The sequence below is a fragment of the Hemiscyllium ocellatum genome, chromosome 4 (genome assembly GCF_020745735.1).
Source record: "Hemiscyllium ocellatum isolate sHemOce1 chromosome 4, sHemOce1.pat.X.cur, whole genome shotgun sequence".
Classification (NCBI taxonomy): Eukaryota; Metazoa; Chordata; class Chondrichthyes; order Orectolobiformes; family Hemiscylliidae; genus Hemiscyllium; species Hemiscyllium ocellatum.
In genome coordinates this window covers 105,307,195-105,330,102 of record NC_083404.1, presented here as the reverse complement: position 1 = coordinate 105,330,102, position 22,908 = coordinate 105,307,195, and the positions used below count along the sequence as shown (strand labels likewise).

Genomic DNA, 22,908 nt, shown 5'->3' with positions numbered 1-22,908 from the left:
GATAAAGGAACCGAACCAGCCATATAATTTACGTAGAGCCATCCTCGGCAGCATCACCGGAAGCAGTCTCATAGGGTATAGGAGACGGGGCAGGACATTCATTTTAATTAGTGCTATTCTACCCAGCCAGGAAATTGGAAGGTCTCCCCATTGCTGGAGGTCCTGCCTTATCCTTTCTAGTAAATACACAAAGTTAGCCTTGTATAACTGACCAAATACTGGGGTAATAAAAATGCCTAAATATAAGAAACCCTCCAGGGACCACCGAAAGGGAAAGTGGGATCCGTCCACTAAGTGGGGTATCCTAGCAAGGCCACCCATTGCATAGCCTCCGATTTTGAGAAATTAATTTTATAGCCTGAAAATGCACTAAATGTTTTAATAACTAGGATTAAGCAAGGCACGGAAATCAGAGGATTACTGAGAAATAGAAGAACATAATCTGCATAAAGGATAATTTTATGTTTACCTATACCAATCCTTGGGGCTGTTATATTAGGATCAGCCCATATAGCTTCTGCTAGTGGCTCAATTATTAGCGTAAATAACAATGGTGAGAGAGGACATCCCTGATGGCAGCCCTATCCACACTGAAGCTATCCGAGCCTAATCCATTGGTAACCACAACTGCCTTGGGATTACTATATAATGGTGAGACCCATTTGGTAAACACCTTTCCAATGCCAAACCTTTCCAATGTGTAAAACAAATGTGACCATTCAACCCCATCGAATGCCTTTTCCGCGTCTAATGAGACTACTACGCCTGGTATCTTTCCCTGATACAGGCCTGAATCATATTCAAAATCCTTCTAACATTATTGGATGATCCAAGGCCCTTAATAAATCTCGTCTGATCCTCCTTTATGATATGTGGCAATACCCTTTCTAGCCTCAATGCTAACGTTTTAGAGAGGATTTTAAAATCTACATTTAGCAAGGATATTGGTCTGTATGACGCACAATCTTCTGGATCCTTTCCTTTTTTTAAGGATAAGAGAGATATTTGCCTCTCAGCGAAGGCGGGAGACAGCCCTGACTGTATGAATAGTTATACATGTCCATAAGTGGACCAGCCAATATTCCTGTAAATTCTTTATAGAATTCAGCTTGAAAGCCATCTGGGTCAGGTGCCTTACCGCTCTGAAGTTGCCTGATTGTGTCAAGTGTTTCTTGGATTGTTAGGGGAACATTCAAGACCGATACCTGTTCCGGAGTTAGGTCCGGAAAGGTCAAATTTTTAAAAAATGATTGCATCCTCCTAGTCCTGTCTTCACAATCCTGCGATTTATATAAATCAGAATAAAATTTTCTAAAGATTGCGTTAATCCTTTTATGATCATGAGTCAAAATACCCGTACTTTCCTTGATAGACGTGTTGGTCTGAGGGGCCTCCTTTTTCTTTGCAAGAAATGCTAAGTTTCTACCAGGTTTATCGCCAAATTCATATAACCTTTGTTTTGCAAATAATATTTTCCTCTTAGCCATTTGGGTAAGCGTGGTGTTTAGCGTTGTCCTAAGGGCCGTAATCCTTTGCAATTTGACAATAGAAGATCTGTCAGCGTATGCTGTTTCAGCCGCTTTTAAGCGAGCTTCAAGCAGACGCTGTTGTTATCGCTTTAATTTTTTCTGGGTTGCTGAGTAGGAGATGATCAAACCTCACGTATAAGCTTTGATGGTCTCCTACATCACTGATGGGTTGCTAGCTGTACCTAAATTAATTTCTAAAAAAGTTTTAAATTCTTGAGAGAAGTACTTTACAAATTTACTATCTTTCATCAGGAAGGGGTCCATATGCCAATGCTGGGGGCATGTCTCATTGTTCCTCGCCTTGATTTCCATATATACAACAGCGAGATCGGAAACTGCTATACTACCTATTTTACAGGATGACATGGAATTTTTAAAAATCGAGGGGGCAAAAACATATCAATTCTGGTATGGCATTTATGTGGATAGGACTAAATAGAAAAATCTCTGTCCTGTGGATGAAGACATCTCCATACATCTATAATCCTAATTCTTTGTTCAAATCCACCAATTGTCTAGATCTGGGAGATACTCCTGCAGTACTCTTGGGAATCCTATCTATTTCCGGATCCATAATACAATTCAAGTCTCCCCCTATAATTGTATGATGGGCACCGAGAGCCATCAATTTAGAGAAGACTTCCGTTATAAATTTAAAAGGATGGGTGCCGGGGGGCAATACAAATTTAAAATCCCATATTCCTCTCCATTTATAAGGGCTTTAATCAGAATATATCGTCTAGATTCATCTTTTATCTAATTTAGGATGTTGAAAGGGAAATTCTTCAGAATAAGAATAATAATTCCCCTGCTTTTTGAGCTAAAAGAAGAAAAAAAGGCCTGATCAAATCCATCCTGTCGTAATTTCAAGTGTTCTTTATCCAATAAGTGTGTCTCCTGTAGGAGAGCTATATCAACCCTTTCTTTCTTGAGGTTTGATAATATTTTCTTCCTTTTGACTGGCAAATTACTCCCCTTGACATTCCAGGTGCACCACTTAACCGACTGATCAACCATAATTGTCTGAGCAAATCCAAGGCCCCTCAGGAGGGGAAACCCTAACCAGAACATCCCGAGCATAGAGCATATAAAATTCACAAAAATAAGGGCTCTGTAATATAATAAAAAACTATTTCTAAAAAAAACAATATAAAATGTATTTAAATGGAGATGTTCCCCCTCATTCCCAGGGGGTATCACTTCCTTTCCAAAAGTCCAGCATATCCTCTCCCAACCAGTGCCCCACCCTTGACCCAGGCGCTCCTCAATAGGATGAGGGTAATTCAAATATACTACAGAGCTAGAGTTAACAGTGAGCACCCTACCTCCCCACCCACACTAACACCTGGATATATTTGGTAATGTTAATACCATGTATAAGCATATATAACTATAAAACTACAGCCTCAACAAGTAATAATTCAATATAATAATACAAAATAACAAGGGAAAACAACCCCTGCTCCTAGAGACAGAGATAAAATAGGATAAAGTAACCACCTCCCCCCACCAACATTAACTAGATCCCTCGGTCTATATATATATCGGGGGGGAGAAAATCATTAAGTAGAGAACAAATAAATAAATCCCTCTCCCCACCCCCCCCAGATAATATTAAACAGTAAGGTAAAAAAAGGGGGGAGGGGGGGATGTAAACCAGGGTGGGGGGAAAGCAAACCGACATCAATTATCTCTTACAATTTATCTAAGAGTGTCCAAAAATTCCTTGGCCTTTTCCAGCGATCTGAAGTTATACACGGATCCTTCATGGTTAAAGCATAGTGTTGCTGGGTAGCGCAGGGAGTACTGAATATTTAAATCCCTTAAACACTTCTTCTCCTCATCAAAAGCCTTCCTCTTTCAGACCAGAGCTGGGGAAAAGTCCTGGAATAACATGATCTTGGATCCTTTATAGATATGTCTTAGGGATCTTTTCCAAGATTTCTGGAGGCTTCTAAGAGTATCTGCCTCTCCTTGTAGCTCTGCAGCCGGAACAGGACCGGGCGGAGACGCTGGTTCGAGCCGGGCCCACGTATTGTAACCTGGTAGGCCCATTCCACCATTACCTGGCCTGATCCAGCCTCCAGATTTAAAAGCTGTGGAAGCCACTGTTCAAGGAACGTTATAAGCTGGCCTTCCTCTTCCCGTTCGGGAAGGCCCAGCAAACAAATACTTTTTCGACGACCTCGATTCCTGAGGTCGTCAATGTGATTCTCTAAGGTCCAGACTTGCTGTTCGAGAGTTCAGACCCAATCCACGGCTGATTGTGCTGTAGTTTCGGAGATTGCGGCCTTTAGCTCTGCCCCTCCAACTCTGTGCTCGATTTCTTTGATGTCTCGGTCGTGCTTTTGCAGCGCAGCCGAGAGTGAGTCCCATCAGCTTTGGGATTCTTCAATAAAAGCGTCGATCTTCATATCCAGTTTGGAGATTATTTCCACAAGGCTCGCCACTGTAGTTAAGACCCCCAGGGCGGTTGCACTCGCCTCTGCTACAGCTGGAGAGGGTGGGGGAGGGGTTCGTGCTTGCTGAGAGCTGCGGGCTCCCTTCCCTTTAGTCATTTTTACTGTAGATTAAATTGTTTAAATTCAATACTAAACAACTAATTAAATTAAACAGCTACTTTAAATGATTTGGTGAGTGTGGTGGGAGTGGGTGACCCACTTTGTCCAAGTCTTGGGAGGAGCACTGTAGACTCAGACTTGCTGGGTCGCCGCCATCTTGGATCCCCCGAGACATCTTATTCTTAAATAGTTCTTTAGTTCTAGTCTCACACATAACAGTGTCCAAGTCTCCTTAGGATCTATTATGTTTTGATGAAATCACTTGTCATTCTTCTAAACTCCACTGGATATAGGTCTAAACCTCCCAATCTGTTTTTCATGAGATAAGCCTTTCATCCCAGGAATACATTCAGTGAACCTTCTCTAGATTGTTTCTAATGTAATGACATACTTTTCAAATAATGAGGCCAAAATTGTATACAGTACTCAAAACATGGTCTTATCACAGCCCTAAAGTGTTGCATTAAAACTTCCCAACTTTCAGCTCCATTCCCCTTGCTGTAAAAAGTCAACATATTGTTTGCCTTCCTGACCACTTGCTGTAGCTGCATGCTGTATGTGATTTGCAAGGACAATGAAATTGCAAGATGGAGGGGAGTCTAAGGAAGGATGTTTTTGCCGTATTGGAAGATATTGCAAAGAAGGGAAGATCAAGGAGAAAGAAATCATAGAGAGAGAGATCTGGGGGGAGATTGCAGAGAAGGACAAAATTGCATGGAGAAGGAATCAGTCCAAAAGTTTTCAGGAGAAGAAGAGAGCAAGAGAATACAGGGAAGAGAGATCACAGATTGAGAATAACTGGATTAGATATCATAGGAAATGATTGGAGGTGGAGAGATTGCAAGAAGAGAGATCACAGGCTTAATGACATCACAGGGAAGGTGAGATCATCTGGAGAGTTGATCAAATGAGGAAACATCACAGATTTGTTAAGGTCACGGGAAAGAGGGAGCACAAAGAGTCAGAAATCAATGGGAGAGGTGGATCACAGTAGATAGCAAGTACACATTGTACGAAGAGATTGCTAAATGGGAGAGATGGGGGTGTGGGCAGAGATCGCAGACAAGAAAATAATGCAGGCGAGTGCCCACAGGAAACGATTGAGGAGGAGATGGGCAATATTAGGGATGGTGATCTGGCAGAGTTGGATAGATAACCAGTGCATTTCAGCAGGCTCATGTAGCAGAAATTACAGGATCAGAGAGATCAAAGTAATATCGAGATTGAAGAAGGAGAGATCAAAAGGGAGAGATGACATGGATGGAGTGATTGGATTCATGAAGGGAAAAAATGTAGCAGATTTGTTTAAGGGCCTATGCATGAAATTTCTTTTCCCTTAGTCTATAAGCAAATCAAGTTAAAATCTTGGAACTTTCTCCCTGACTGTATTGTGGGTGTACCTATACCAAATAGACTGCAATGATTCAAGAAGGAAGCTCATTGCCACTTTCTCAAAGGCACAAAGGCAACTAGGGATGGGCACCAAATGCTGGCCCAGCCAGCAATACCCACATGCTATGAGTGAATAAGGAAAAGGAACTCTGGGAGCTTCTGACCCTAATTTGGCTGATGTTTAAGTCTGAGGCACAGAAGCCATTTAAATTGATGATGACCAACTTATCTTTGTCAGAAGTCATACAACACCAGGTTACCCTTGAGAATATGGTGCTGGAAAAGCACAGCAGGTCAGGTTGCATCCAAGAAGTAGGCATAAGTCCTTCATCAGCTCATTCCTGATGAAGGGCTTGTGCCTGAAACGTAGATTCTCCTGCTCCTCAGATGCTGCCTGACCAGCTGTGCTTTTCCAGTGCCACACTCTCGACTCTGACCTCCAGCATCTGCGGTCCTCACTAACTCCAGGTTACAGTCCAACAAGTTATTTAAAATCACAAGTGTTGCTCCTTCATTAGGTGAAGTCACTTCAGCTGACAAAGGAGCAGCACACCGAAAGCTTGTGATTTAAAATTAACCTGTTGGACTGTAACCTTGTGTCATGTGACTTCTGACATTGTCCATCCCAGTCCAACACTGGCACCTCCACATCATTGCTACCAACCTATCTTTGCACAGATAGTTACTCACCAAACAATAAACTCCGTGTGGTTAAACTCAATATAGACATGGTCATGGCACGATGAGTTTGAGCTTCACATTTTTCAAATTTAACTTTGCCCTGGCCTTTGCCCACCTGTTATCGGGAGGAGGCGGAGTCCAAAACTTAACCACAGAGTATCTAGTTCTCAGAGATGTGCAATGCCTTCCCAAGACATTTTCAGGGTTTCAAGTAACTGGGTGTGGAAAGTTTGAGTTATAAAGAAAGGCTAGGAATTTTTGCACTGGAGTGTAGGAGGTTGAGAGGTGACCTGATAGAAGTTTATAAAATAATGGGAGGTATTAAGATGGGGAATTTTAAGACAAAGGGGAATATTTTTAAGGTGAGAGGAGAGAGATTTAAACAAGACATATGTGGCAAAGCTCTTACACAGAGGGAGATTTGAGTGTGGAACGAACATCCTCAGGCATTGGTGGATGTGGGTAATATTACAACATTTAAAAAACATTTGAATGGATACATGAATAGGAAAGGTTTGGAGGGATATGGGCCGGGAGCAGGCAGGTAGGGCTGGTTTAATTTGTGATTATGTTGGGCATGGACTAGTTAGACAAAAGGGTTTGATTCCGTGCTGTGTGACTCTAAGACTCTGTGTAACATTGATTTTTTAAAAAAAACATCCATATGGCTACCACATGGTACCTGTATTCTCTCTGTATTGAAAGCATAGGTCAACCCTCCTGGTTAGAACTTTTGAGTCAAATCTAATCAAACAGCATTGGTCTGATTATATAGTTAATGACAACTGATTTGTTCCAGCTCAGATCCATGACATTTCTCCTTTGCAACATTTTGGATGAACATACAGCATCAGACATTGATTGCTCAGTTTACCAATTCACGTGATTTGACATGCAAGTTGCACCCAGTTATGCATTGTTCTTGTAATTACTTTTAAAATAAAAAGTACTTTTAACTTACTTTATTTTCCAGAGATGAACTCAAAGATGTTGGACTTTGACACCTTTCTGCCAATGCATCAACATATTTGCAAGGTTAAGGACCAGGGCACATTTGAAGACTTCGTTGAAGGTCTGAGAGTGTTCGACAAGGAAGGAAATGGCAAAGTAATGGGGGCAGAACTTCGCCACGTCTTAGCTACATTGGGTGTGTATCTCAGTACCAATTGAGTTCTGGTTAAGTGTCAAAAAGTGTAAGTTCAAAGCCACTTGCCTCATGAAATTCAGAGGCAACAACACAATATTGATTGTCCCTGAACTGGAGTCCTCCAGATCTTAAACCTGTTGCCCATTATTTGTTTGCCACTATTTATTATATTTTCCTTTTGGCAGGATGGGTGAAGAGAGCAGTTAATAAAGCAAACAGTGTTGAATTTGATTATGATGGGTATAGAGTACAAGAGCAAGGAGATAAAGTTGAACTTGTTAAGACTGGAGTATTGTTTACAGTTCTGGTGATACACTGCAGTAGGGATATATACAAACGAGAGAGAATTCAGAAGTAATTTGCAAGAATGGTTCCAGGGATGAGACAGATCAATTCTAAGGACAATTTGGGAGAGGCTAGGACTATCCCTCTTGGAGAAAAAGAAGGCCAAGAGGAGATCTTGGCTATGAGGGGTGGATTGAGTAGATAGGTAGAAACTGTTCCCTCTTGTAAAATAATCAAGAATGAGAGGGCTCAAGCTCAAGTGATTTGCAAAACAAGGGTGGTCACATTGAATGGTTCAAGTCTGGAATGCTCTGCCAGCAAGTATGGTGGAGGCAGGTTCAGTTGAAGCATTTAAGAGGATACTGGATAATTATGAGACTGAACAATGTGCCAAAGTATAGGGAAAAGGTGGAAGAGTGACACAAAGACGTTTTGAGAGCTGGTGCAAACACAATGAGTCAAAAATCCTTGTTCCGCACTATAGCACATTTTTGTTCATTGATGCCAAGTGGTACTTGTCTTTTGAAAGTCTATCAGACATTGGCTATAATTCTCTTGTCAAATCTTTCTGTTACTTCATTATCTTAACAGTTGTTCTATTTGAGCAAGGTAAAATGAGATCTCTGTCAGTTATTAGACCAAAACAAATATCTGAATCGCATAGAAAAGTTGATTATCTTTTTTAGCGTTTTCCACACTCCAATCATTATTCATACACAGCCGATAAAAGAAATATCCCCTTCAGTGTCTTAGGTTAATTTATTAAGTTGTTGTGGTTCTGTTCGCCGAGCTGCGAACTTGTGTTGCAGACGTTTCGTCCCCTGTCTACGTGACATCCTCAGTGCTTGGGAGCTTCCTGTGAAGTGCTTCTGTGATCTTTCCTCCAGCATTTGTAGTGGTTTGAATCTGCCGCTTCCGGTTGTCAGTTCCAGCTGTCCGTTGCAGTGGTCGGTATATTGGGTCCAGGTCGATGTGCTTGTTGATTGAATCAGTGGATGAGTGCCATGCCTCTAGGAATTCCCTGGCTGTTGTCTGCTTGGCTTGTCCTGTAATTGTAGTGTTGTGCCAGTCGAATTCATGTTGCTTGTCATCTGCGTGTGTGGCAAGGACTGCACAAAACACTACACAGGACAAACAGGAAGACAGCTAATGATCCACATCCATGAACACCAACTAGCCACAAAACGACACAACCAGCTATCCTTAGTAGCCACACACACACATGACAAGCAACATGAGTTCGACTGGGACAACACCACTATTATAGGACAAGCCAAACAGAGAACAGCCAGGGAATTCCTAGAGGCATGGCACTCATCCACAGATTCAATCAATAAGCACATCGACCTGGACCTAATATACCGGCCACTGCAATGGACAGCTGGAACTGACAACCGGAAGTGGCAGATTCAAATCACTACAAATGGCGGAGGAAAGATCACAGAAGTGCTTCACTGGAGGCGCCCAAGCACTGAGGATGTCACCTAGACAGGGGACAAAACGTCTGCAACACAAATTCCCAGCTCAGTGAACAGAACCACAACAACGAGCACCCGAGCTACAAATCTTTTCACAAACTTTGAATAATTTATTAAGTTCTTTCATTCAGTCAGGAGTAAATAATCAATCTCACCCTAGATGTTGCTGCCTTTATCAGCTTCTGTCCTATATCTCCTCCCAAGTCTTTCTGAGAATGTTTTCATTAATATTGTCTCCTGCTTACAAGGTGCCTACTGACACTAGCCTGAAGTTGCTTTTAGTATGAAGATATAATTTGTCCCCTACAGTCTAAATGTCACTGCCAACATCATAAGTCTTGCCTCCCCCTGCCCTTAATCCCCCCACTTCTCCCTTTGACGGTATAGCCTGTGAAGGTCCTTCTTCTGACAGTGACCCTGAACTCGAACCACAGGCCTTCACCTGGTGGCAAAAGTAGGTCAGTGCAGGAACTGTACAGCTCCTTGTACTGACCACCTTCTGCCACTAGACAGAGCGTGGTCAACCCAAATATACGGTGAGTGGATTTTTATCTCCTGGATTGCAGAGAGGATAATGGTATGTTGTACAGTATTTCTTTTAAAAGTAATAAGGTGTTCTCTTTTGTAAGTTATTTCAGCTAGGAACGCTGTAATGTATTGTTTGATCTTTCAACTTGTACATTTTTTTCTAAAGACAAAAAGATGTGGAAAATACATTTACATCTGAATGATTCACTTATTTGAGTTTCAGGGACACAGTGACAACTTTAAGTAAGAATTGACTGTAGCTAGATCATATGCTAAAGATGGAATTGCCCTCACTCCAGCATAAATTTCAGGAGCAAGTTCTTCTCTGCTTAGTTGAGTTGCTCCACTTTAACTTTTCAGGCGATGACCCACGAATAAATAGGAAGTGAGGATGAGTGCCCTTCTCCAGGAGCAGGTAGGAGGTTGGAGGGACACAGCAAGCCAGGCAGCATCAGGAGGTGGAGAAGTCAACGTTTCAGGTGTAACCCTTCTTCAGGACAGGAGTAGGAGCAGGTTAGTCAATTGGCTGCACCTCTATACTAGCCACAGGCAATAGGGAGGAAGTGAAAGGAAGAAGAACAGTGAATGTCCCAAAACTCAGATAATTATGTCCGAGATCTTGCCAGGACCAGGTAGACAAGTCCCAGCGAATGATGGAAGTGCATCTTGCTCATGGGCATAGGATTTTATAAGTTTCTATGAGATCCCCCTCTCCCATTCTTCTAAATTCCAGCATGTATAAGCCCAGTCAATCCAGTCAGGCCTGGAGAACTCCAGCCTCTGTGGAGTTATTTCACATTCTAGATTAGAGTGGTGCTGGAAAAGCGCAGCAGGTCAGGCAGCATCCGAGGAGCAGCAAAATCGACATTTTGGGCCCTTCCCTTTGCACGAAACGTCGATTTCGCTGCCTCTCAGATGCTGCCTGAACTGCTGTGCTTTTCCAGCACCACTCTAATCTAGAATTTGGTCTCCAGCATCTGCAGTCATTGTTTTTATGGAGTCATTTCACAGTTCACCAGGGTTTGTGTTGTCCCAGTTTTTCTCTGTTTTCCCACCCTTCCACCTTTTCACTATGTTCCTTTTCAAATACTTGTTGAACTCACCTCTAAATAGCACTATAGATATTTTTCTCAAGGTGCAGATCAGAGAGTTCAGGACTGTTTCTGGGTCAAAATCCTGCCCCCATCTGTGTGGGGGAACTGTCACTCACTTGTTTTGCCTCAGTAATCATTTATGGTTAAACTTTAGTGGGCGGCACGGTGGCACAGTGGTTAGCACTGCTGCCTCACAGCGCCTGAAGACCCGGGTTCAATTCCTGACTCAGGCGACTGACTGTGTGGAGTTTGCACGTTCTCCCCGTGTCTGCGTGGGTTTGCTCCGGTTTCCTCCCACAGTCCAAAGATGTGCGGGTCAGGTGAATTGGCCATGCTATATTGCCCGTAGTGTTAGGTAAGGGGTAATGTAGGGGTATGGGTGGGTTTCGCTTCGGCGGGTCGGTGTGGACTTGTTGGGCCGAAGGGCCTGTTTCCACACTGTAAGTCTAATCTAATCCATTACCATTTAACGAGATGAAATGTAGAATGCAGGTGGATGAACTAAGTTGGGCTGAAAGACCTTATTCATTGTTTGCAACTCAAAAAGTGGCCATTGGATGCATCAGCCTGAATTTTAACTCCTAGTAAGGTTGGTTGTATGGATAGTGAACTGAGTACTATCACTCTAATGCATAGAGCCCAAGAGAGTTTAGTTCCTGGGATTACTCTGCAGGAATGCCATTGATCTGTGGATCCCAGCTTAGGCCTTAGCACCTTTAAGGATTTGGATCTACTCGCTAACAGGTCAATGTCATTTGGGTGCTGTTTCGAAAGGAGGTTTCAAGGAAAAAGCACAACAGTTTCATCTGAGCATCCTCAGACTAAAATTACTGGAGTGCCACGCTATCATCCTCAGAGACTGAGCCGCACATTTTTTTTAAAAAAGCTGCTATTTTAATCAGGTGTCTGGTCCACCTGCTTAAAGGGACAGGGACAAAATGGCAACCCATGGGTCGAGCAGGGTAAGTTGTTGCTTCCGTTTTAACTGCTTATCCATACAAGTCAAAATCAATCCTATTGTGCCAATGTAACTCTCTGCTACAGTCTGAATGTTACTTTAAAAAAGATACGAGTCAAAAGTAAATTTAGAATAGATTCAGAAATAGTTTATTCATGCAAACACTGATAAATGACTGGAAACTCCTGCCTCCTAAGGAAATTGAGGAAGATATTAACATCCGCAAAGGATGCTTGGTTTTGATGGACTTGTCATGGACTTGATTACCTTTTCATGGAAAGGAACTGAGGGAAACAAAACTAATCGGAAGTAGTTAAGAGGCAAATTTGGTCTGTATCACAGTGAGAGACTGGATTCTGTTCCAGGCATCCAAGGGTTTTTCTGAGAGTTTAGCTCATTCAAAAAAAAATCCCCACGACCGTCGAGCAACATACATACTTTAATACGCCCTTGAATGGGCTGAGGGGGGTGCTGTCTCATTCTCTGCACCTGCCTGGGACATTTGCCGACTTACTGGTGGAGAGGGAGGGATGAAGGACAAAAGATGTTTTGGGAATTAGATCAGAAAAACTAAAATAGAAACAGACGTTAAGACAAAGTGACCTCCAACATCATGGATAGGGTGAGAACGGCGGGGGGAATGGGGAGGGGGCTAAGATATTTAATGACTGATCTGACCTTCTCAAATGTTTGGTGAACAGCAGGAGGGTTATGCTTATCAAAAACAGTTTGCTGCAAATGTCATTTTTATTTCCCTCTACCCTACTAAGTTCTAGCAATGTAATAGATTCCAGTATAAGAATACTTCTTTTTAAGGAGAAGAAAATGCTATTGAGTTCAACAAACCTGAGCTTTTCTGATAGATCATTGCCACCAAATCCTTTCTCACTATATTCCTCAATGATTTGTCTTCAGAAACACACTTAATTACCTACTGCCTCCGGCACATTTGGTGCAGCAATAACTTTCACAATCTGACCCCCTTTGCATAGGAAGACTGTTATTTGAAAAGTAACAATGTGCACAGTTACAAGGAGGAGGCAGGTGGATGGCATTAAGTGCGATGCTCATTGAGAGAGCGAGTGCTGACACGATGGGATGAATCTCCTTCCGTGATTTAATAATTCTGAGATTCTGTAGTAAATACAGCAAGGCTTGTCATGTATAAAGCATCCAATGAGTTTTTTTTTCAATGACAGCCTTTTTAACAGACTCCACTGGATCTGAAATGGGATGTAAGAAGCCACTGTGTAAATAATTATTCTATTTTCCTCAGACTGGGATGGGAGCAGGTCTTCCTCCTCAAGTAAAACCCAAAGAATGGTGAGAACATGGAACTCATAGCTCCAGGAAATGGTTGAAATAAATAGTATAGATGCATTTAAGGAGCAACTAGCCAAACACATGAGGCAGAAGGGAGCAGCTGGTTATGAAATATTTCAATGAGCAAAAATGGGAAGAAGTTCAAGTGAAGCTTGAACACCAGCATGGACAGGGTTGGCTGAATGGTCTATTTCTGTGCTTTAAAGCACATGTAACCTGATGTAAATTTACAGTAGGAGCCCGATTATATCTTCAAACTCCAATCTGCTACTAGAGATATTACTATTACCAGCTTCAGGTGGGTAGGTTACAACCTGAGACCCACTTGGATATCGTTTAGTCAATTTCAATTGCCCGATGCCCCTTCAGTGTCAGCAGCTAATTTGATCACAGAGAAGAACCTAATTCCTTCCTGAATCCACACCTGCATATGACCCCATTTTCTAATAAGTCTCATGAGAGTGTGGTTAGGAGCAGAAACCTTCGCCCAAAGGTGCTTAGACCAGTTGTAGCACCATAGTTATTATTCACCATCAGAGAATAGCTGGCTCAGCACACACTAAACCATTTCCCAGTTCACATTATGAACACATGAAGTGTTTGGAGTCAAAACCTTGTGTAATGTCTAAAAGATTTATCCTGCTATGCTCCGCTCTCACTGTTACCAGTATTACTCTGACAATGGTTCATCCTTCATCTTATTCTGCTCAGTATCCATCAGACCTCAGTCAGTGGAAATAATAGACAATAAATCCCGCAAAATCACCATATATTGTTGGCCTAAAATGTGTAAGGGTGTCCAGAAATGTATATACCGCATATCTCTGACTTGAATCACAGCCAGTGAATTACCTCAATGAAGTACAGTCAGCATTGTTCCCTTGTTAAAAACAGCAATGAAATGTATTCTGATGTTCCACAAATAGAAAATGGATGAATGACCTGATAATCAGCAGTTTTTTTTGTTACTTTGGTAAGATTTATGGAGAAATCTCGGCCATGACATGGGAGAATTCCTTTCCTTCAAACAGTGCCAGAAGATAAGTCAACCTGCAAAGACATCAAAAGAGTTTGTCTTTAACGGTGAACTAAACTCCGCGATGAATTAATATTTCAGGCCAGAATGTGTACTCAGTCCATGCTGTTCTTCTACAAAACTTTTAGTTTTGGTTCTGCTTTTAAAGTCTGATGTTTCCAAATTACTTTTGGACTGCTGAAGAAAATGCACCCTATTTGGTCATTTCTTTACAAATCATAAGCCTAAATTTAATGTAGAGGGTTGAATAGAGGGAAATGCAGTCTAAAAAAAAATCCAGACTCTTGCTATAACTCTAAGAGAACACCCCAGAACTGCATATCGTGAGTTCCTGCCAACTCTGGAAGTTCTTGTTTGGCCGTGGATCAATGTGTCAGGCTGAAGTCATCCTATCACTGCTGGAACCATATACCTACTCAGCAGAGCAGATGTCAAGATTCTTAGTGACCTGCTGCATCATGCAAACTCTCACCACTATGAAAGGACAGGGCCTGCCTCCAGCGATACTCTGAATGGCTGAGCAGTAGACAGAGAAGGGAAAATGCAACCTGGATAGCTCCTTTCTATCTAAGCTCTCCTTGACTAACTCACCTGAGTGTGATAACAGTAACCACAATGCCAACTTCCCCATTAACCAACAGGCCCACATTCTCTCTGACCACCACAGTGATCACAGTGCAAAGAGAAAACCCTCCGCAAAATAAACATGCTGAACCTATATATATTCACATATGTAAGAAGTCAACACCTAGAGAGTCATTTTTGAGGTCAGAAGTTAAAGGACAGTTTTTACACAATAATGAGTGGTTGAAATGTAGGCTCATTGGCTGATTGAGGTTATGGGTTTCATTGCAGTGTTTTCATTTATTGCTCATACCTTTTTTTTATTTCAAAAATATACTTTATTCATAAAATAATTTGATGGTCTGTACAGTTGGTCATGCCTTACATATGTAAACATTTACATACAGAGATCAGAATTTATCATTTTTATACAGGTCTGTACATTTCTCGCTCATATGCCCATATATTGAGCTGAGGTGTCAGCAGAGCCCAAATGGCTGCATGGGCCCCCTGATCTTCTTTAGACAGGCAGATGTTACACGGTGGTCTTTCCCCACAGCGCCTTGGCGGCAGCTGCCCCAAGCTTCAGCGCGTCCCTCAACACGTAGTCCTGGACCTTGGAATGTGCCAGTTTGCAACACTCAGTCGGGGTCAACTCCTTCAGCTGGAAGAGCAACAGGTTTCGGACCACCCAGAGAGCGTCCTTCACCGAGTTGATGATCCTCCAGACACAGTTGATGTTTGTCTCGGTGTGCGTCCCGGTGAACAGGCTGTAGAGCACGGAGTCCCGCGTCACAGCGCTGCTCGGGACGAACCTCAACAAACACCACTGCATTCCTCTCCAGACTTCTTCTGCGTAGGCACATTCCAGAAGGAGGTGTGTGACAGTCCCGTCCCCCACGCGGCCACTTCGAGGTCAGCGTGCGGTGCGGCTGAGAGTCCGGGCGTGCATAAATGATCTCACAGGCAGAGCCCTTCTCACCACCAGCCAAGCCATGTCTTGGTGCTTGTTGGAAAGTTCTGGCAATGAGGCATTCTGCCAAATGGCTTTGACAGTCTGCTCAGGGAACCGCTTGATAGGATCCACCCTCTCCTTTTCCCAAAGGGTCTCGAGGACACTATGTGCTGACCACTTCCTGATAGACTTGTGGTCAAAGGTGTTTTTCTTCATAAACTTCTCCATGAAGGACAGGTGATGCAGAACGGTCCAACTACTCGGAGCGTTCCGCGGCAGCGAGGCCAGGCCCATCCTTCACAACACTGGGGACAGGTAGAACCTCAGTACGTAGTGACACTTGGTGTTTGCGTACCGGGGATCCACGCACAGCTTGATGCAGCCACACACAAAGGTGGCCATCAGGGTGAGGGTGGCATTGGGTGTATTTTTTCCCCCGTTGCCCAGATCTTTGTACAGCGAGTCCTTTCGGACCCGGTCCATCTTTGATCTCCATATAAACTGGAAGATGGCCCGGGTGACTGCAGCAGCACAGGTTCTGGGAATTGGCCAGACCTGTGCCACATATAATAGCAATGACAGTGCCTCACACCTGATGACCAGGTTTTTTCCTGCGATGGAGAGTGACCATAGCTTCCATCTGCCCAATTTCTGCCTCACTTTGCTGATACGCTCCTCCCAAGACTTGGCGCACACCCCAGTCCCCCCGAACCAAATACCCAGCACCTTCAGGTGGTCGGTCCTGACGGTGAAGGGGATCGAGGATTGGTCGACCCAGTTCCCAAAGAGCATGGCCTCGCTCTTGCCTCGGTTTACCTTGGCCCCCGAGGCCCGTTCGAACTGGTCACAAATGCACATAGTCTGCGCTTGGACAGCGGATCCGAGCAGAAAACGTCGACGTCATCCATGTACAGGGAGGCCTTAACCTGCAGGCCCCCGCTGCCCGGAATAGTCACCCCTCTCAGGCTCGCATCCTTCCTGATGGACTCGGCAAATGGCTCTATGCAGCACACAAACAAGGAAGAGAGAGAGGGCAGCCCTGCCTGACTCCAGATCTGACTGGGAAGCTATCTGATTCCCACCCATTGATTGAGACTGCACTGAGGATGTTGGTGTAGAGCAGTCTGATCCAATTGCAGATTCCCTTCCCAAAGCCCATTTTGGAGAGAACATCTCTCATATACCTGTGTGATATCCTGTCAAAGGCTTTCTCCTGGTCCAGGCTGATCAGGCAGGTCCAACCCTCTGTCCTACACATAGGCAATCATATCCCTGAGGAGTGCGAGACTCTCAGTGATCTTCCTGCCCGGCACAGCACAGGTTTGGTCAGGGTGAATCACCGACCCCAGAGCAGACCTGACCCGGTTGGCGATTATCTTTGACAGGATTTTGTAATCCGCATTCAACAGTGAAATTGGTCTCCAATTTTTGAGTTCCTCCCTCTCCCCCTTCCGCTTGTAGGTGAGGGTGATGATGCCTTTCCTCATGGATTCACTCATGGTACCTGCCCAAAGCATATTGACATACATCTCCAGCAGGTCCTGGCCAATCAAGTCCCACAGACAGAATAGAGCTCGACCGGTAAGCCATCGCTTCTGGGAGTTTTATTCTTTTCAAAGGACTCAAGGGCCTTGGTCAGCTCGTCCAGAGATAACAGCTGGTCCAGCCTCTCGCGTGTTCTGTCGTCTAAGACCTCCGTGATAGAGGACAGGAACGACTGGGAGGCCGCGCAGTCGGTCCACTTCGCGTCATACAGACTGGCATAGAAGGATTTACTGATCCTCATGACGTCAGCCTGAGATGACGTTATCGAGCCGTCTTCTTCCTTCAGGCTGCTGAGCACAGAGCTCTCTTTGTGCACTTTCTGGAAGAAGAAACGTGAGCACGTCTCGTCCTGCTCCACCGAGCGGACCCTGGACCGGGAGATTATCTTGGAGGCCTCCGAGGAAAAGAGCGAGGCTTGCTGGCCCTTCACCTCCTTGAGGTCCTCCGTGACATCGACCCCTATTGCTCATACCTAGGTTTTTTTTATTTCAAAATATACTTTATTCATTGAAATAAATCTTTGGTACCTGTACAATTTGTCATGTCGTTCATAGATATATACATTGCATGTCTTAACATTACAAAAGAACAAATTGAATTAATCGAATTTACAGTTGTCCTATTTATAGTTCCCTTTATTAACCATCCTGTCTCTTATTATTTAGCTGTGGCTTCAGCGGAACCCACCTAGTGAGTGGGTGCCCTGTTACACGATAGCAAAGGAACCTTCTTTAACCCCCAGTTTATGGTGTTACCATTGTCCATTTGACTGTCCTGTCTCTGGGGTAGCTGTCTGCATCCCCATGGTGAGCTTGAACTGCGGGACCTTCGCTGGGCTGAGGTAGCTATCCAGCTCCTCACTGGGGTCATTTACCCGCTCTGGTGTCATTGAGCCAAGGCAAGGGTCCGCACCGTCCAGTTCTGTGTCTGACAATGGGACTGTCAGAGGATCACAGCTTTCAGTTACCTGTAGTTGTGGGGCAGTGGGTACCCCCTGGTTCTCACTGGGTGGAGGGTGGACTTCGGGGGGTCCGTTGTTTCCTGGTTGGGAGGAAATGCCATCCTCTTTATCTACGGCTCTCTGTCTCTTCTTCTGGTGGTGATGACCTTCTTTGCGCCCGTCTTCCCCATCCGAAGAGCTGGCCTTCTCTCCCTCGTGCAGCTGTCTTTTCCCCCTTCTCTGGGAGACTTTGGGGGGCCATTGCTCATACCTAGTTGCTTGCTACAGTGTTTTAAAAGGAGCCACCACTGTGTCACATTTTGGCCTACATCTGTACCCAGTGAATGTTTTATGATAATCTTTTATTTCATTGTGACTTTTATTGATAGCAGCTTTTATATCTTAAATCTTAAACTCTATTCAACTTCTTAAAATATTATGGTGTGATATCACAATCAGGACAAGAGGCCCACCAATAAAAACGCTTGAGACACACATTCACTTTTCTCCTCTTTGTTTACTTCTGTCCCTCTGCGGCTAATAGGTCAGGTTCCTGAATTAACCGTAGGTATTTCCTCTTCACTTACTGGGAACCAAAGGATGTCAGGGACACTTCCCACAAACTCTAATCAACAACTTCCCTCTCAACTGGATCATAGTTCAGGAATAATGAAACAGGGTGTAAAGGAAGAATAAAAGATAAAGGATTGAGTTGGATCCTCCAGCTGTTATTCAAGATGAGAGTTTACTTTTGTTCTTGATGCTAACATCACCATTCATGGCTTTTCAAAGGTGAGAAAATGACAGAGGATGAAGTGGAACAGCTGATGGCTGGACAGGAAGATGCTAATGGATGCATCAGTTACGAAGGTGGGTTTGGTAAAATCAGTGTCAAAAGCTGATGCAATGGATAAAAGCAGTGGCCCTTTTGATCAGAGTCATTCTGTACAGGAAAATCGCTGGTTTACACACCAGGAGTTTGTATTTAGTTGGGAGACTACATTTGATTTCAACACCTTTGGATGATGTAGGGACAAACATTGCCCAGATTCTCAGGTCTGAGTGCTATTGGCAACTCCTGCTGGAAAATGTACTTGTGTGAATCAGGTTTGGCAGTGAAGCTGCTGACATGTCCCATTTTTGTTCACTACAAAAATATCTGCAATCTCAGAATAATGAATATTCATTGTAAATAGTTCATCCATTAAGCCACACTTTTGCTTTTTCTATAAAAAAAGTCGGCGGAAGAAAGAATTCCTCTTTTATAATCTTCGATCAGCTACCACCACAAGGTAGGTGGACCCCCTTTGAGAGTAAAGTAGTTTTCACAAGACATTTGGGAGCTCAGTACTATCCATGAGGCTTGGTTTCCTGTAAAGCTCACTGCTAGCTTTATGGCTATCAATGTCCCTCCAGAAGCTTATGGCCTTACTAGTGAAATAATTAATGTAGGCAGTGTTTAAAATATTGTAACTCCTGACAGATTGGGTACTGATATTGATCAACTGAAAACTAAGACTGTAATCTGATTTCAAGCTAAATTTTCAACATTATTAATCAATTTTTTATTACTTTGCAGCGTTTGTAAAGCACATCATGGCTGGCTGAAGACTAGAAGTGATAGGTAAGCATGTTTCCTTTCCTTCAAATGTCTATTTAATATTGGCTTTGCTGCTGAGGTTGATAACTTGATCCATGGGTTTGGGATTAAATGTCACAGAGTGATCTGGCTTGTTGTTGAAGTTCCCCAAAGGGCATGTAACGGCTAAAGTTTCAACCTCCTGTAAACAAAGCCATTCTCAGCAGAAACTGGGTGGTTACTCTCAATACCGGAATTTCCCAACTCTCACTGGGACCGCCATTTCTTGGACAACAGTACAGTTGGTATAGCTAAATGGTGAAAATGGACAAATCTCCTGAGATTGTTGCCTAGTTTTCCTTACCTGCCTGAAGAAATAAAGGAATTTCTGACCATAACCAATTAGTCTAAGTAAGATACCAGATTGACATCAATTATTTGACTCTAAATGGCTCTTTGAAATGGTCTAGAAACTTCTCATTGTCAACAAGGCTCGCTCACAATTACCAGTGCCAGTGGAATATTTAAATTCAACCTACTTGCAATTGTCCCCGTGGATTTTTAACTTCCTGGAGCAAGCCGAGCTGAAGCTTTCTTTTTATCTTTCAATAATGAGAAGTAAATTTCTCCACAGTGACATTTAAGCTCATTCATGAGACTATAAATCGAGTTGCATAACCATTACACTATTGTAGCCCCCAGCTGTTAGCTAGAAACTGTTTTAGGAAATTGATATTAAAATATAACTTGATCATAATCGTCCTTCAGGAAAGGAAACCAGCTGTCAATGTCTGGTCTGATCTATCCTTCACTCCAGTTTCACATAATTTAGTTAACTCCTAGGGACGTTTCACATGGCTTGTGAAGCTCCCTATTTGAAAAGCAGTAACAAAAAGAAGATCCGTAGACACTTATAGAGGCAAAAGGAGACAAGAATTAAATATAATGCTATCAGTATGGGTCATGACCTTTGAATAAAAATAATAATAATAATAATAATAAAGTCACAAATAGGAAACATACAGAATAAGAGGCATCAATGGACATAAAAGCATTTGGGGAAGCCAAAGCAACTTGGCATCCTGTCCACTGATTTAAACATCCACTCCCTCCCCTATCATTAGGTATTACTGCGACTGCAGTGTGCATTAATTACATGATGCAAAGGGCATAGTCTCAGAATAAGGGGACACCTGACAAAGATGAGGAGAAATATCTTCTCTCAGGGGCTAGTGAATTTGTCGAATTTTTTATCATGAAAAGCTGTTGCAATCTGTTTATAAGTATTTTCAAGGCTGTGATAGAAAAATCTTTAATCACTAAAAGAATCAAGGGTTATGAGGAAAAGGCCAAAATGTGGAGTCGAGGATTACCAGAACCAATCATTGAATGGTGCAGAATATTCAGTGGGCTAAATGGTCTACTTCTGCTCCTAAGTCTTAAGAATGCATTACAACAACTTATCAAGAATTCTTCAACTGCTTTTCCCAATCCTATGACTTCTGTTAACCATAAGGACCACAGCTGTAGGTGCATGGGAATGCCATCACTCCCAAGTTCCACACAAATTGCTAATCATTAAAAGATGATCAGAGAGAGCCAATCCTTTGTCATCCATAGGTTAATATTCTGGAACTGCCAACATAGTGACTTCAGAAAAGTGCCTTGTTGCATGAACTGCAATTGTTCAAGAAGCTTTCACTGTTCCTCAGAGTTTAGATTTCCTACAGTATGGAAACAGGCCACTTGACCCTACAAGTCCACACCAACGCTCCAAAGAGTAACCCACCCAGACCCACTCCCCTACGGTATATTTACCATGACCCAACGGTATATTTACCCTACGGTATATTTACATGCACCCAACCTCAGCATGGCGAAGTCACGTGACCTGCACATCCTTGAATTGTCAAAGGAAACCAGAGAACCCAGAGGAAACCCACACAGACATGATGAGAATGTGTAAACTCCAAGCAGGCAGTTGCATGAGGTGGGAATTGAACCCGTGTCACTGTCATTGTGAGGCAGTAGTGCTAGCCACTGAGCCACCATACTGCCCCAAAGTTAGCTAAGGACAGACACTAAATAACAATGTTACCAGGGTCCCTATATCCCAAGGATTAATCTAAAGAAAGGATTTCCCAAATAGTGAACGAAATTCTTCAACTACAAAAATCACTAAGATTCAAAGTAATTTATTGTATGTGATCATGTTTCTGAAAAAGCTGTATTTCTTTCCATTTTCCTTGTAGTCCATTGACATTTTGCGGATTTGTTTTGTTGTCTTTGTCTTTCTTTATAACAGCAATATCTCTCTTTATTTAATTTTTCAGAACTGCTCCAGCCTCTCACTGAATTCCCTCCTTTTGAATGACAGGACTGTCACCCAATGAAACTGTTCTCTCTTACAGCGTTTGGTGATTCCAAACAGCTCTCAAATCCCATGCAACATTTATATATTTAAAATGTTTTGCTCTCTCTCTATCTGTCTGTCTCTGTAATCCTGTTCAGTAACTAATATCAAGGATTTCCTTGTAACGGCCCAAACGTAATTATTTTCTGAGTAATAAAATCAACCTCTGAAATGGTTTAATGAGATCAGTCATTATTTAAGATGCTTTCAGTCCAAAATGATGTGTTAAAAATAACATACTTGAGGCTAGAAGCTTTTTCTGGGAAGCTGAATAGACAGGTGCACAGTGACAGCATGGAAGAAGGTCCCTCAGCTCTTTATGTCCATGCTAGCTGTCTGTACGGACAACTCAGCCAGACCTATACTCTCACCTTTTCATTGTAGCCTGTATATTTTCTTCTTTCCAATGGTTCCAGTAATTATCCAAAAGTCATCACTGAATCAGTCTCCATCACCCTTTCAGGCAATACATTCCGGATGCTCACCATTTACTGTGTGAAAAATGTGTTTGTCCTCCAGTTTCCTTTTATCCACGTGGTATTCACCTTTAATACATGTCCTTTGGGTGGCAACTTTCAGGTAACTGAAGTCACTCAACAGAGGCCAATATCCCATCACCAAGTTACCCTTTATTTACATGTGCACAGTACATTGGTTCTGACTAGCTTGCTCAAAGAATGAGGAGACTCTGAATCTCTGGCTTATATCTGTCAGCCAGGGCTCCCTGATTGACCCAGGTTAACAACTCAAATCAAAGATCTTGCAGTCAATGAGATCCACCTGCTCCTAGTTCTAATCATTACATTGCGTTACTATTCGTGGTGTAAGCTGTCTGTCCTAACATACCACCTTCAACTCTTGTCTAATATCTTAAATCTTTGTCCCTTTTCAAATAATGGG

General features: G+C 42.9%; 1 protein-coding gene across 1 annotated transcript in view; it reads left to right on the top strand.

The window, feature by feature from the left end:
- Positions 1–22,184, top strand: part of LOC132815047 (myosin light chain 3-like) — a 33,270-nt gene extending 11,086 nt beyond the window's left edge. Inside the window, exons 4-7 of the mRNA XM_060823721.1 lie at positions 7,137–7,310; positions 18,809–18,886; positions 19,596–19,640; positions 21,929–22,184. Of these exons, the coding sequence (XP_060679704.1) occupies positions 7,137–7,310; positions 18,809–18,886; positions 19,596–19,624 (281 nt within the window). The 3' untranslated portion in view covers positions 19,625–19,640; positions 21,929–22,184. The remainder of the gene's footprint in view (positions 1–7,136; positions 7,311–18,808; positions 18,887–19,595; positions 19,641–21,928) is intronic.
- The last annotated feature ends 724 nt before the right edge of the window (positions 22,185–22,908 follow it).